The sequence below is a fragment of the Lytechinus variegatus genome, chromosome 8 (assembly GCF_018143015.1).
Source record: "Lytechinus variegatus isolate NC3 chromosome 8, Lvar_3.0, whole genome shotgun sequence".
Taxonomy (NCBI): Eukaryota; Metazoa; Echinodermata; class Echinoidea; order Temnopleuroida; family Toxopneustidae; genus Lytechinus; species Lytechinus variegatus.
The window spans coordinates 13,172,388-13,184,758 of record NC_054747.1 but is presented as its reverse complement, the minus strand read 5'-3'; the positions used below and the strand labels follow the sequence as shown (position 1 = coordinate 13,184,758).

Below are 12,371 nucleotides of genomic sequence, written 5' to 3'. Positions count from 1 at the left end.
AGAGTGGTATCCCCCATTGAAACTTTTGTGGCAGGAACCTGTTCATAAAGGCCGCCTGCATGTAATGAAAACCTCTATTCTTGTCTGCCACGTGCAGTATTTACTAAATATACAAGGTTGACTTTGTATGTTTCTTTTGGCAAGAAAAATAAAAGAAATTTGAATTTTATTGCATCAAATTTACCAAATACTGCAAGAGCACCATTTGCAAAACATAATTGACTGCGCATGCTCATTTCGGGCTCTCATGTAATTTTTCAGACAAAAAATCATGTATTGAAATAAGTCGAACGTTTTCATCCCTCATTTCCTCCGATAGGACTGTCGGGTGAAGATGCATTCCTCGCCGCCATGCCAAACCTCGGCCAGCCCGATTACCATGACGATAGCCCCTCCCTACTCCTCACCTTGATGGAGCAGGAGAAGAGGCGTGGCCCCAGTACCACGCCCCGCAGGCCGTCCAACCGACCTCATCTGATGTTTGAGATACGGAGCGACGATGGGTTCGAGACGAGGGCTGAGACGATGGAGGAAGCGTGGGGCCGGGTGGTGGAGAGGGTCGGTGAGCTACGCACTAATACAAGGATGAAACATTTGTCCTTCGATGGTAAGTCAAGCTGTCATGGCATAAAATATATCTGCCCACTCAATCAAAACTCAATGGTCTGTATCTGAACTCGTGTTTATTCAAACTCTTGGCTCGGTATCACAAAGATTTAGCCATCAATTGCTAATTGGACTGACCAATCGAGATCATTGTTACTTGCGCATTTAGTTCAAAATACTGACCAGGAACCAATGAAAAGTGTTCTTTCATAGTTGCTATCATCGCTAAGCTTCGTGTTACGGGCCCCTGGTCTAAAGTTGCGTTTATACTATGGAGCGCCAGACAATACAAAAATTTTTAACATTGGACCCTCCATTTTTCAGCTTATTTTATTTATAGCCTGGTGGTTGAGGCGCTGCCCGTAAAGCAGTATTAGATGGCAGTTTCAAATCCCACTGGTTCCCATTATTTGTCTCACCTGCGAAGCAGAGTGAGACTATAGGCGCCGCTTTTCCGACGGCGGCGGCGTCAACATCAAATCTTAACCTGAGGTTAAGTTTTTGAAATGACATCATAACTTAGAAAGTATATGGACCTAGTTCATGAAACTTGGCCATAAGGTTAATCAAGTATTACTGAACATCCTATTAAAGTTTCATGTCACATGACCAAGGTCAAAGGTCATTTAGGGTCAATGAACTTAGACCATGTTGGAGGAATCAACATTGAAATCTTAACCTGAGGTTAAGTTTTTGAAATGTCATCATAACTTAGAAAATATATGGACCTAGTTCATGAAACTTGGACATAAGGTTAATCAAGTATCACTGAACATCCTGCATGAGTTTCACGTCACATGACCAAGGTCAAAGGTCATTTAGGGTCAATGAACTTTGGCCGAATTGGGGATATCTGTTGAATTCCCTTCATAACTTTGAAAGTTTATGGATCTGATTCATGAAACTTGGACATAATAGTAATCAAGCATCACTGAACATTTTGTGCAAGTTTCAGGTCTCATGTTTAAGGTCAAAGGTCATTTAGGGTCAATGAACTTTGGCCGAATCGGGGGTATCTGTTGAATTACCATCATAACTTTGAAAGTTTATTAGTCTAGTTCATTAAACTTGGACATATGAGTAATCAAATATCACTAAGCATCCTGTGCGCGTTTCAGGTCACATGACCAAGGTCAAAGGTCAATGAACTTTGGCCGAAGTGGGTGTATCAGTTGAATTACCATCAAAACTTTGAAAGTTTATGGATCTGATTCATGAAACTTGTACATAAGAGTAATCAAGTATCACTGAACATCCTGTGCGAGTTTCAGGTCACATGATCAAGGTCAAAGGTCATGTAAGGTCAATGAACTTTGGCCATGTTGGTGTTTTTTGTTGAATAACCATCATATCTCTGTAAGTTTATTGGTCTAGTTCATAAAAAGTGGACATAAGAGTAACCATGTATCACTGAACATCTTGTGCGAGTTAGAGTAGTATTCAAAGTCAGCACTGCTGCTATATTGAACCGCGTGATGCAGGTGAGACGGCCAGAGGCATTCCACTTGTTCTGACTTATGATCTTATGATTTTATGATTTTATTACTGATCGAGCATACTGATCTTGTGATTTTCATTACAGATCGAGCATACTGATCTTAAACAAATAGTAGTAATGCCGAAAATTTTTTAAAAGCTTATTTTACTTGTATCATTCATAAATGTCTAGGAATGATAGCTAAATAGTTTTCTTAACGCATGAGGAAACACCATAGTAAATATAAGAAACGTGCAATGTGAACAAAATTCTGAAAATTTCTCAGCTTCCCATAATTTTAGTACATAACTTTAGAAGATACAAGTATGGAAATAGGTTGTTAGAGGGTGGGGGTTGGATCAGGTGCAAATTTCCTTTATATGATGCATTTGCAACTCTTTTTCTTATTGAAAAATTTGAAAAACTTTCTTTTCAACCATCAAACATCTTAATTTAATTTATCCCATCATATTTCCTAATTATTATATGTTTATTTTATCAGTACAAGTCTTGAATTTTATATTTTACTGTCCATAGGGACTGCCTCGACAGAACATTTGCTTTGTTCTTTTGCAGTTTCCCATTTCATGTTCATTTTTTATACATGTACTGTAATTATCCTTATACAATCTTAGCCCTTTTCTAAAATCTTTCTTGCATCTTGCTATGTGTCTTTGTTTCCTTGTTTTTTTTATGTATTTTTGATGTTTTTTGTATGCTCAATGTATTTTAATGGACGTGAATAAATAAATAAATAAAAAAAAAAAAATTAAAAAAATTATTGTTTCTCCATGTTCTCTCCCTCTTTAGGGGTGAAAGGTATGAAGATGCTTGGTATCACACACGAAGCCATTATCTATCTCCTTGAGCAGCTCTACGGAGCAGGGAACTGCCATAATTACAAGTTCAAGTTCCACAAGCATGAGGAAACGCCAGAAGATGATGTAAGTAATGGGGGACTCCTCAAATTGTTTCAAAGCAATCTTAACCCTGTACGGCCGAAGAGCGGGGGATGGGGGGGGTGGGGGGTCATTATCTATATCCTTAAGCAGCTCTACGGGCCAGGTATCCTGATACAAGAAAAAACAATGATACAAGAGAAGAAAAAAAGGGAGCAATAGACTTGGAGTAAGGGCAAATTAGTAAACAGAAGTTGGGAAGCAATGTAAAAGGGAAGAAAAAGGGAGGTGAGAAGATAGGAAAGAAATGAAGAATAAGAAAGCGTCAGAGTAGAAAAGACATACTAGAACAACAGGATAAAATTGTACATGTAAATGGTGCTCAGTGAAATATAAGGGTAGTTTTTTACCGAGTTCATCAGACACATTCTACATTCACTTTTGTTTAATGATATAAGCACTCCATCAATTTACTCTTTCATTATGATTTTGTCTTTGTAATTTTTTTCTCCTATCAGGAGCCTCCAGTTAACCCCCATGGCTGTGCCAGGGCAGAGGTCTTCAAGCGAACTTCGACCTTTGACATCTTTAACTTCCTCGCTTCTCATCATCGTAACCGACCAATCTTCAGTGAGGTTGAGCAGCAGGATGAGTCCTCCGACATCCAGCATAAATCATCGAGGTGAATTTAGATAAAGTCTGCGGATGGGGGGCACTCACATACATCGGTGGTAAAGAGACGTGCCACTTTGATGGCCCCTTTTTCGGAAGGGATACCATGGAAACCTTGATTTTGATTGGCTGCTGAGCTCTGTTACCATGGTAGTTGCCATGATAGCAAAGTTACTGAGGTTGTGACTCTTTATCAAATGCACCCTAATATGCGAAATTGTTCTCACTTTCGAATGACTTAATTGTTCAGAAGCCGCCTGCCCCGCTTACAGGACAACTGTTACGAAATGTCCCCATTCCCCAGCCCTGCCAAAATTGTCCAGGGCAAGCACCGTGAAGCTAGCTGCATGCACAGTTTCACAAATCTCTCCATACATTACCACCCTGCTAGCCATGTGGTATGGCCAGGCACACCCCCATCAAAATGTAATTTGAGTGCCTGTGATCTTACAGTGTTACTAATAGTATTAGACATGCTAACTGTTCCCTTTTTATGCCCCCGCAGATGAAGTCTGTAGGGGGCATTAGGCGTTGCCCCTGTCCATCCGTCCCCCCCCCCTTGGTTTCCGCGCAATAACTTGAAGAATATTTACAAATTTTCTGTGTGTAGGTAGATGACAGCAATATACAGGCTAAGTTCGAATTCGGAGTCTGCAGGTCATAGGTCACAGCCAATTATATATGCGAGTTGGTTCAAACGTCTCAATTTGTTCATTATATATTATGCATATTGGTTTCTACACGATATTAAGTTTAATCATATCGAATGAATTTCTGATCATGTTAAGCTGGGGCATCTGTTTCCTTTGGACACGTCAAATTTCAAGTTAGAGTAGCTGTTCCTCTTTTTTTTTGCTATGAATACGCCATTACTTTGTTTGTGTGATCTGTTACTTTACTTTTTAAATTTCTGATCATGGAGTATGTATCACACACAGAGTGTGACACTAGTGCCGTTCGATGGTCCCAGACCGGTAAAAAATCACTGCCGGGGCCAGTAACTTGTTGCATGAAAAGAACAAGTAAATTCTTGCCTGCGAACACGTTTGAAAGGGTGAATTATCAAGTTTTCAAGTAATCATTTCACATGTTTTTTTCACCGATCTCACTACAACAGGCTTGCAATTGTTACGTTGAGACAAATTTTTAAAAATACTCTCCTTCATTTTTCCTTCTAAGAATACCTTCTTTTTATTTGTAGAAGGTTGGCAAGTCTTTGATATTATGTTCATAGGAGTTATACACAACAAAAGGCAGTCAACACAGCCAACAGACTCTTTGAATTTGAGAAAACTTGGCACAAGCTAAATGCGTCTCAGAGACCGGTATCAAAATCAGGATAATTAATTGCTACTTGTGTCTAAAGTGTAGTTTTCATCCTGTATTGTGATGCGTTTCAGGCTATTTGAGGACAAATACATGCACTCATACACATCACATGTTTCATATTGGTTTGAGAATTTTTAAAATCAGCTGCTTACAAGGTGCCACAATCCCTATCAATTTACTTGCTTTAAATTTTTTATATTAGGAGAGCGACTAGCCTTCAGGATCTGCCTATGGCAATGAGGTTCAGACATCTGAAACAAACAGCTAAGGAAGCCGTCGGTGTATACAGGTAAAATATAAGTGAATATACTTATGGTTGAATGCCAGCATAATTACAATACATAACCTATGATAGGTTCTGTGTGAGCAGAGAGGTCCAAGGTATACTTTCCAGTGCCCTTGGAATGGTTGTTTTCACAGGGGGTGTTGGTTTGAATTTGACAAACCCCCGAAAAAGGATTTTGCTGAAAAATGTTTGTCATTTTGGTCCAGGACAAATTTTGACAAGCAAAAAAAGAAAGAAAGAGAAAAGGGTTTTGTTACAAGATGAACTTGAGTTTGGGTCTATTTCTGCTACTTAGCATACCTACCAGAAATCCAGGGGGTGCTGCGTATGGAGAATAATACATGCGGCACCCCCCCCCCTGGTAATTCTTAGGGATGCTTCAGTGCCCCCTCTTCCGAGGGCCATGATGCATGCACAGACATGTGTAAGCAGGAAATTTCTTTTTTTTATTTTGTGGACTACATTTTGAGTAGACCAGCCCAATCTTGTTACATTGTATAACTGCTTATATTAGACCCTACAGGAATTTCAGAGCTCTTAATTAGATCTCCTGGGATCTGTAGGGCATTTCCAGGGGCAGGGGGGGGGTTAAAGTAAATAGTTAAACATACTGCTACATACCTGTTAATCATCAAAGTAAATAGTTAAACATACTGCTGCATAAGCTACATTTACAATCTAGGTGTCGTGCATGTTAATCTGACCTCTTAACTTGATATTCGCATTAATTGTCCTTTTACTTGTCCCAAAACAGGTCTAGTATCCATGGGCGTGGTCTATATTGTCGCCGCCCCATTGAGGCCGGTGAGATGGTGATTGAGTACAGCGGTACAGTCATCAGGTCAATCCTTACCGATAAGAGAGAGAAATATTACGAGAGCAAGGTAAGAGCTCCGCTCATCACAGTGAAGCCATTCAGCCATGGATACAGATTTTTTTAAAGGGATCTGTTTTTTCCCAAAAATTTTACAATCCTCCTCCCCCCCCCCCTCCTTAAAAAAGAACGGGACGTCATTTACAAATAAAGGGCATTTCGTGCACAAAAATTTTTGACACTCACAATGAAGGCATTTTAGTTTCTGTTTTTGTTTTTTTCTTTGGAAAAAAAACTTCTTGTGTCATCACACTAAATCAGATGAACATTTCAAGCAGGAGACTTTGTCAAAAGACTATGGTGTTTTGAGAAGAATGAAGGAATTTCCCCATAACAGTGTGTATAAAAATTGTGATATCGAAGGCTCATAATAAAAATATACTACATAGGATAACTTGACTTGGATATAAAAAAAAATGTCTGCTTCTCATGGATTATTTATTTGTACCACTAGTGCTGCATTTGGCAGAATAAAATAACTTTTTCTCTCTGTCTCTCCAGGGTATTGGATGTTACATGTTCCGTATTGATGATTTTGATGTCGTTGATGCTACCACCCACGGCAATGCAGCTCGCTTTATCAATCATTCATGTGATGTAAGTACTTTAAACCATTTAATCTGATATACTTAAATTTTCTTGCCCCTAGTTCGCCTGCAAGTCGTTTATTTGGATTCGGGAGACCATTTACATGAGGCAACATTCCGAGCAATATCGTATAGGCCTACTTGAATGATAACATTCTAATTCATTACTCAATATATTCATACCAAATTAATTATGTTACCAAATTGCAACACAAGTACTTTCCTCTAAAAAAATTTAGTTTCTCTATACAAGTGAGAGCATAGACTTGTTCTTTCTCTGTATTATTAATGGCTGTCTCAAAACCTTATTTTCCAAGACTAGCTTTTCATAACACACAGTCAATGAGAGACCACTTTACAGTGTTGGTCAGTTTACACTGCTTTAACCGTATCTAGGCCTGGATAGTGGAGCGTTGTGGCCCAGTGGATTAGTCTTCGGACTTTGAAACAGAGGGTCGTGGGTTCGAATCCCAGCCATGGCGTAATTTCCTTCAGCAAGAAATTTATCCACATTGTGCTGCACTCGACCCAGGTGAGGTAAATGGGTACCGGCAGGAAGTAATTCCTCAAAAAGCTGTGTGCACCGAGAAGGTAGCCTAGCTTAGCCGGGTAATAATAGCAGGGCCCGCTGGGAGAACAGTTTCCGGAACTGAAGTGGCTACCCTGGGTAAATATACCTTTATTATTATTATTATTATTATTATTATATTTTGGGAGATTTTATGGCCGGGGGGTTACTCTCTGACGCACCCTCCCCCCTCCTGCCTAGATAGGGTTGAGGGAAGTATAATTCCTGCAGATGATCATGCCTGTGCCTAAGTTCAGAAAAATAAATGTTTTTCATCCTTGGTTTTTTTCAGCCCAACTGTTTCTCCCGGGTGATCGAGATCGGAGGTCAGAAGCACATCATCATCTTCGCCAGCCGACGCATCGCTAGAGGGGAGGAGCTGACGTATGACTACAAATTCCCAATCGAAGAAGTGAAGATCCCATGCAATTGCGGGGCCAGGAAATGTCGCAAGTACCTGAATTAGTGGGAAAAAAACCTCAGTGTAGGAGCTCCATCTTTCAGAAGTGATGTTAGTACGAAAGGATAGAACTTCTACGATGACTGATTCCTGAACGAAGAGGCAAAAATACCTTGCAATTGTGGTTCCGGGAAATGCTTGAAGTGCCTTAACTAGTGCATACACCTCTGTTGATAAACCACGCCTTGCAGAGATGCTGTGTGTACAAAGGAAAAAAAATTCTCCGACTCCGAATTCTTCCTTGAAGTGGGGTAGAAATCCTGCACTTATGGTTCCAAGAAACATTTGCAGTTTTAAATCTTCTTTGGAAGTTTACTTCAATAAACATTCTCAATGGAAGAGGCCAAGACTCCCTCCAGGTCAAAGGAACCCAACTAGATGAGCAGAACTGAAGCAAGGAAGATGGAAACAAGTTCTGCTACACCTTATGCTGCAGTTGCTTCCAAACAGCTCGACTTTCGGCAGATAGCATTTCCGTGATCTAGTCTGCTAGAGTGTCGGTTGATGTGACACAATACTAGCTATTATGTGATAAAGACCACCATGTACAACTGTGTCTGCAGGAAGCACTTTAAGTCTGTGATGGAGACCGACTTAACTGCAGAATACAGTCAAACTTGTCTATTAAGTCCATCATAGGGATAAAAAGGAAAACGGGCCACTAGAGACAAGGTGGCCTTCCTAGCCAAGCTCTATCACACATACTCATGTCAAGTGGAAGACAATTTTGGTCGCCACTAAAGTAGGCCTACTCTGAAGACATGTTTTGGCTATTGGCAGGTGGCTGCTAAGACAGGTTGACTGTACTCCCAAGTGGTCCAGGACCCCTTCAGGAAATGCCAAAGCTTTATCTTCTTAACCTCTTCCAGCCATTCATCTTGGGCAGAGGTGGTTTTGTTCTTGGTAGTGGGATGCTCCAAACATAACTGTTTTGACATTAACTTGACAACACTACAATGTATGTGAAGCGACTTCCCTTCTTTGAGGTTTCAGTAGCCCAGGAATGCTTGCTCGAATGACACCCAGTTGTTGTCATGATCATTTCAACAACCAAAGAGGAAGGTTATTTGACTCCTACCTTGTGACCTTTGACCTCCAGGTCGCGCAGGAGGCACAAACTCTCAGGACAACGTTAAAAATGAAATATACAGTGCTCATAGATATAATAGTTGTTCACTTTTTATTATTTTTTTAGCAATAAAGCTGTGCTGTTACGAGAGCATTTCTAGCAGAGTCTACAAAGAGTTATATAGAAGTACTATGTGCTAGATATTTTTACCTCAATGCTGAATAGTTCAATTTGCTGTTGTTGTTGTTGTACTTGATGTCTATGCAGCTTTTGTAGTGATATGTTAGTGAACTTACAATTGAGTATACCTAGGTCAAGTCTCCTTTGACCTCAGAGTATGTTGGATTTATGCGAAATTCAACTTAGATACGGTCAATAACATGTTTTGCATAATCTGGGAACCATGACGTAAAGACTGACACCTATGGTAACTTATAATTATGGTATCTACCATGGAAACCTTGATTTTGATTGGCTGCTGAGCCCTGTTACCATGGTATTTACCATGATAGCAAAGTTGCTGTTGAAGTAAATCTTTATGAAGTGCACCCTAATATGCGAAATTGCTCTCACTTCGGTGAGGTTTTTAACTTCCACAAGTTTGACTTAGGCATACTCAACTGTGTCTCATACATGCAGATATTTGAGGCCCCAAGTAATAGGTTCATTTTCTGTTGAATTGTTTGTCATTGAAACCCTCAAACTTGATTGCTTCGATGCACAATTGGAGTAAAACATATTGACATTGCAGAAAGGATTTTGGCTCTCATTTCATGTATATGTATGATATGTTTCACTTTTGATGTTCCTTCGATTAAGCAGGATCAAGGGGGCCCATTTTAGTTTTCATCCGATAGAAATTGAACTTGATTCATGCTTTCCCTACTTTTCAGACTTTGACATTTCTGAGGGAAATTGGGGTCTGCCCGATTTCAAGATATTTCTCATCCTTTGTAGATTTCACTTTGCAAGGTTGATTTAAAACTCAAGCCTGAATCTGAAGCATTTTTATTTTAATTTGTTGGTTTGGAACCCCCCCCCCCTTTTTTTTCTCTCTCTGTTTTCCTCCTTTTTCTTTTCCGGAATGGTGTTCTTTGCTATTACACTGCATTGTTATTGTGAAGGGAACTTGATTGCAGTTTTCTATGTACTTTTTATTTTTCAACATTATTAAGAAAAGGACTAAATCACTAAGCTGAACATAATTTCGATTTTTTTAATTAAATAATTGACTTTGTTTATACAATAAATGAATTTCAACATGCCATGTATTTTTGTTCAGCTGAGACAAGATCACAGTGTTAGAGGTCATTTATAAATTTGATATTTTTAAATTGTTATGTGTACATAGTTATCCTTGTATCTTTTGTAATATTACAAACATTTCAGTTTTCAAAACATTCCTATTGAACAGAAGTCACATTTCTTTGTGTGCATAATCTTGGTATTCATTAAATTCAGTTTGAGCTGTCTGATGGCCAGATCTTTAGTCGTAATATTGCTGTCCCCCTATGTTGCCATTTGTTACCATTTTGCATTGCCTTTATTTAATGTTAAATCATTACAAGATGACCACAGCACCTTCCAAATAACTGTTTGTACTAGTTAGGGTTTTTTAAGACATGTTATAACAAATGCACAATTTCTATAACAAGTTCTTCATCAGCCAATCATATCGAATGATTTTAGTAGCTTTAAACTGTCATTGCGAATTTGTTCTAACAGGTTTTATGAAAAGGAGCCCAGGTTTGGATAAGAATGTACAGTGGCATAAAAGTTGCAATACGGGATCTTTTGCCACCCAACGGGTAATTACCATGGTAATATGCTCAACCATTTCATTAATATGCATGCTGAATTTACCATGCATCGGTTCTTACCTATGCATGGTTGTGAAAAAAAAAAAAATTGCCAAAAAATTCCACCATTCTATAAAACAAATGATACACAGGTTTGTTTGTGCTTCGGTAGGAGTAGGGAGCATGCAGTAACTATGGAAACTAGTCTAAATTCACTCTGCTGCTACTTGTGGGTTCAATAGTTCCATAGTTAACGTATTCTCACGAAATTTACTGATGCACTTACATTTGGGCACCATTTGAGATGGTAAAGTTGCCATAATAGTAACTTATATTTATGTGTTTGATCAGGACTTTTTTTCGTAACCGATCTCATTATACAGAGTTTCCACTAAATTATTTCCCAACTCTGTCCCTGGAAGATTTTAAGCCAGACCACTCTGTGAAATCTGTGTTCAAAAAAATATTAGCGCTTGGTTTTTGAGCGACCCTGGTACCCTCCCCCATCTACATGTGCTGGATGTAGGAAATGTATTCTTCTTATTGTTGTTGTAATTATCATTATGCTTGGTTTTTTTATTGTTTTATTTTATCATTACTACTAAATTAAACTTATGCCCTTATTGGAGTTTGTGCAATTCTTGAAATTTTCTGAATTTTCTCATGAATTTTTCCTTCTTTGTTTTCAGCATTATTAAACTCTCTCAAGTGTTGAAAAGCAGAAAGACAGACTATTTAGAAATTAAAGGAAAAAAATCCTGATAAAGGAAAAAATCCTGAATGCACAAATATTTATGTACAGTGCACTGTATACGATTCTGTAGTTGAAGTTACCTTGGGGAATAGGCTTGTATTCATGCTAAGGACGCAGTTGCCAAATCACCAGACTTTGTATTTTATCAGAATTAATTTCTTTTGTAAGTAACGGATGAACTTTCAAAATTAAAGTGGTTGTCTGGTTTATTTTTGTATTCCTTGTTGTTTCAAGTATTTTAGCGCTTCCTTTAAACCTGATAAAATATGGTATAATGTTAATTTGTGATGAAGTATTTAGTATTTGTTTGTGTTGTTATGCCAGGAGCGAAAGTTTATTCCCTTTCTAAGTTTCCTAATAATAAGATATGTGAATTGTCAATGCAAATGAAGTACTTTTAGAGTTTAGTAGATAAAGAAATGTCTGTATTGCCATAATATGGAGACTGAGATTTAATGTTTATAGAGTGGTGAAACTTCACTCTTGTAAATAATTTGTGTTCCTATTCATTTCTCTACATGATTAGAATATCTCAGTTGTTTGTCTCATATTAATAGATCTCTTTTGTAAGTGCTGTTATTTTCTCTGTTTTTTTTGTGTGAACTGTACTTTTATGTGTATTTTGTCAAAATAGGAATATATTCAAATGAGTTATGATCATATTTATTCTTATTCTGAGGCAAATTAAAAGGTTGATAGTGTTTTTTGAACAATTTACTCTCTTTTGTGTGAGTGTAATTTCTGTGTGTTATAATACTTTTCAAACAATGATAACTTACATTACCCATTCTGGTTTGTCATGTAGCTGTTATGAATTTATGCATGACTTTAAGGTTTTGTCACATTGTTCCGTGCAAGCATTGTGGGTGATTTGAGGGGCAATTTCCCACAGCAAAGTTGTGAGCATTTCCAAAAAAAAATTTCAAGCAAATTAGACTTGCGTGCTCGTCTGTAGGCAACTGCATGCGAGATACTGTCAATGTGGGCGACT

At 38.3% G+C, this 12,371-nt stretch overlaps 1 protein-coding gene across 1 annotated transcript in view; it reads left to right on the top strand.

Annotated features, from left to right (window-relative positions):
- Positions 1-12,095, top strand: part of LOC121420004 — a 66,078-nt gene extending 53,983 nt beyond the window's left edge. The window contains exons 23-29 of the mRNA XM_041614515.1: positions 320-607; positions 2,894-3,027; positions 3,501-3,664; positions 5,186-5,272; positions 6,024-6,153; positions 6,645-6,740; positions 7,591-12,095. Coding sequence (XP_041470449.1) covers positions 320-607; positions 2,894-3,027; positions 3,501-3,664; positions 5,186-5,272; positions 6,024-6,153; positions 6,645-6,740; positions 7,591-7,764 — 1,073 coding nt within the window. The 3' untranslated portion in view covers positions 7,765-12,095. The remainder of the gene's footprint in view (positions 1-319; positions 608-2,893; positions 3,028-3,500; positions 3,665-5,185; positions 5,273-6,023; positions 6,154-6,644; positions 6,741-7,590) is intronic.
- Positions 12,096-12,371: the final 276 nt, after the last annotated feature.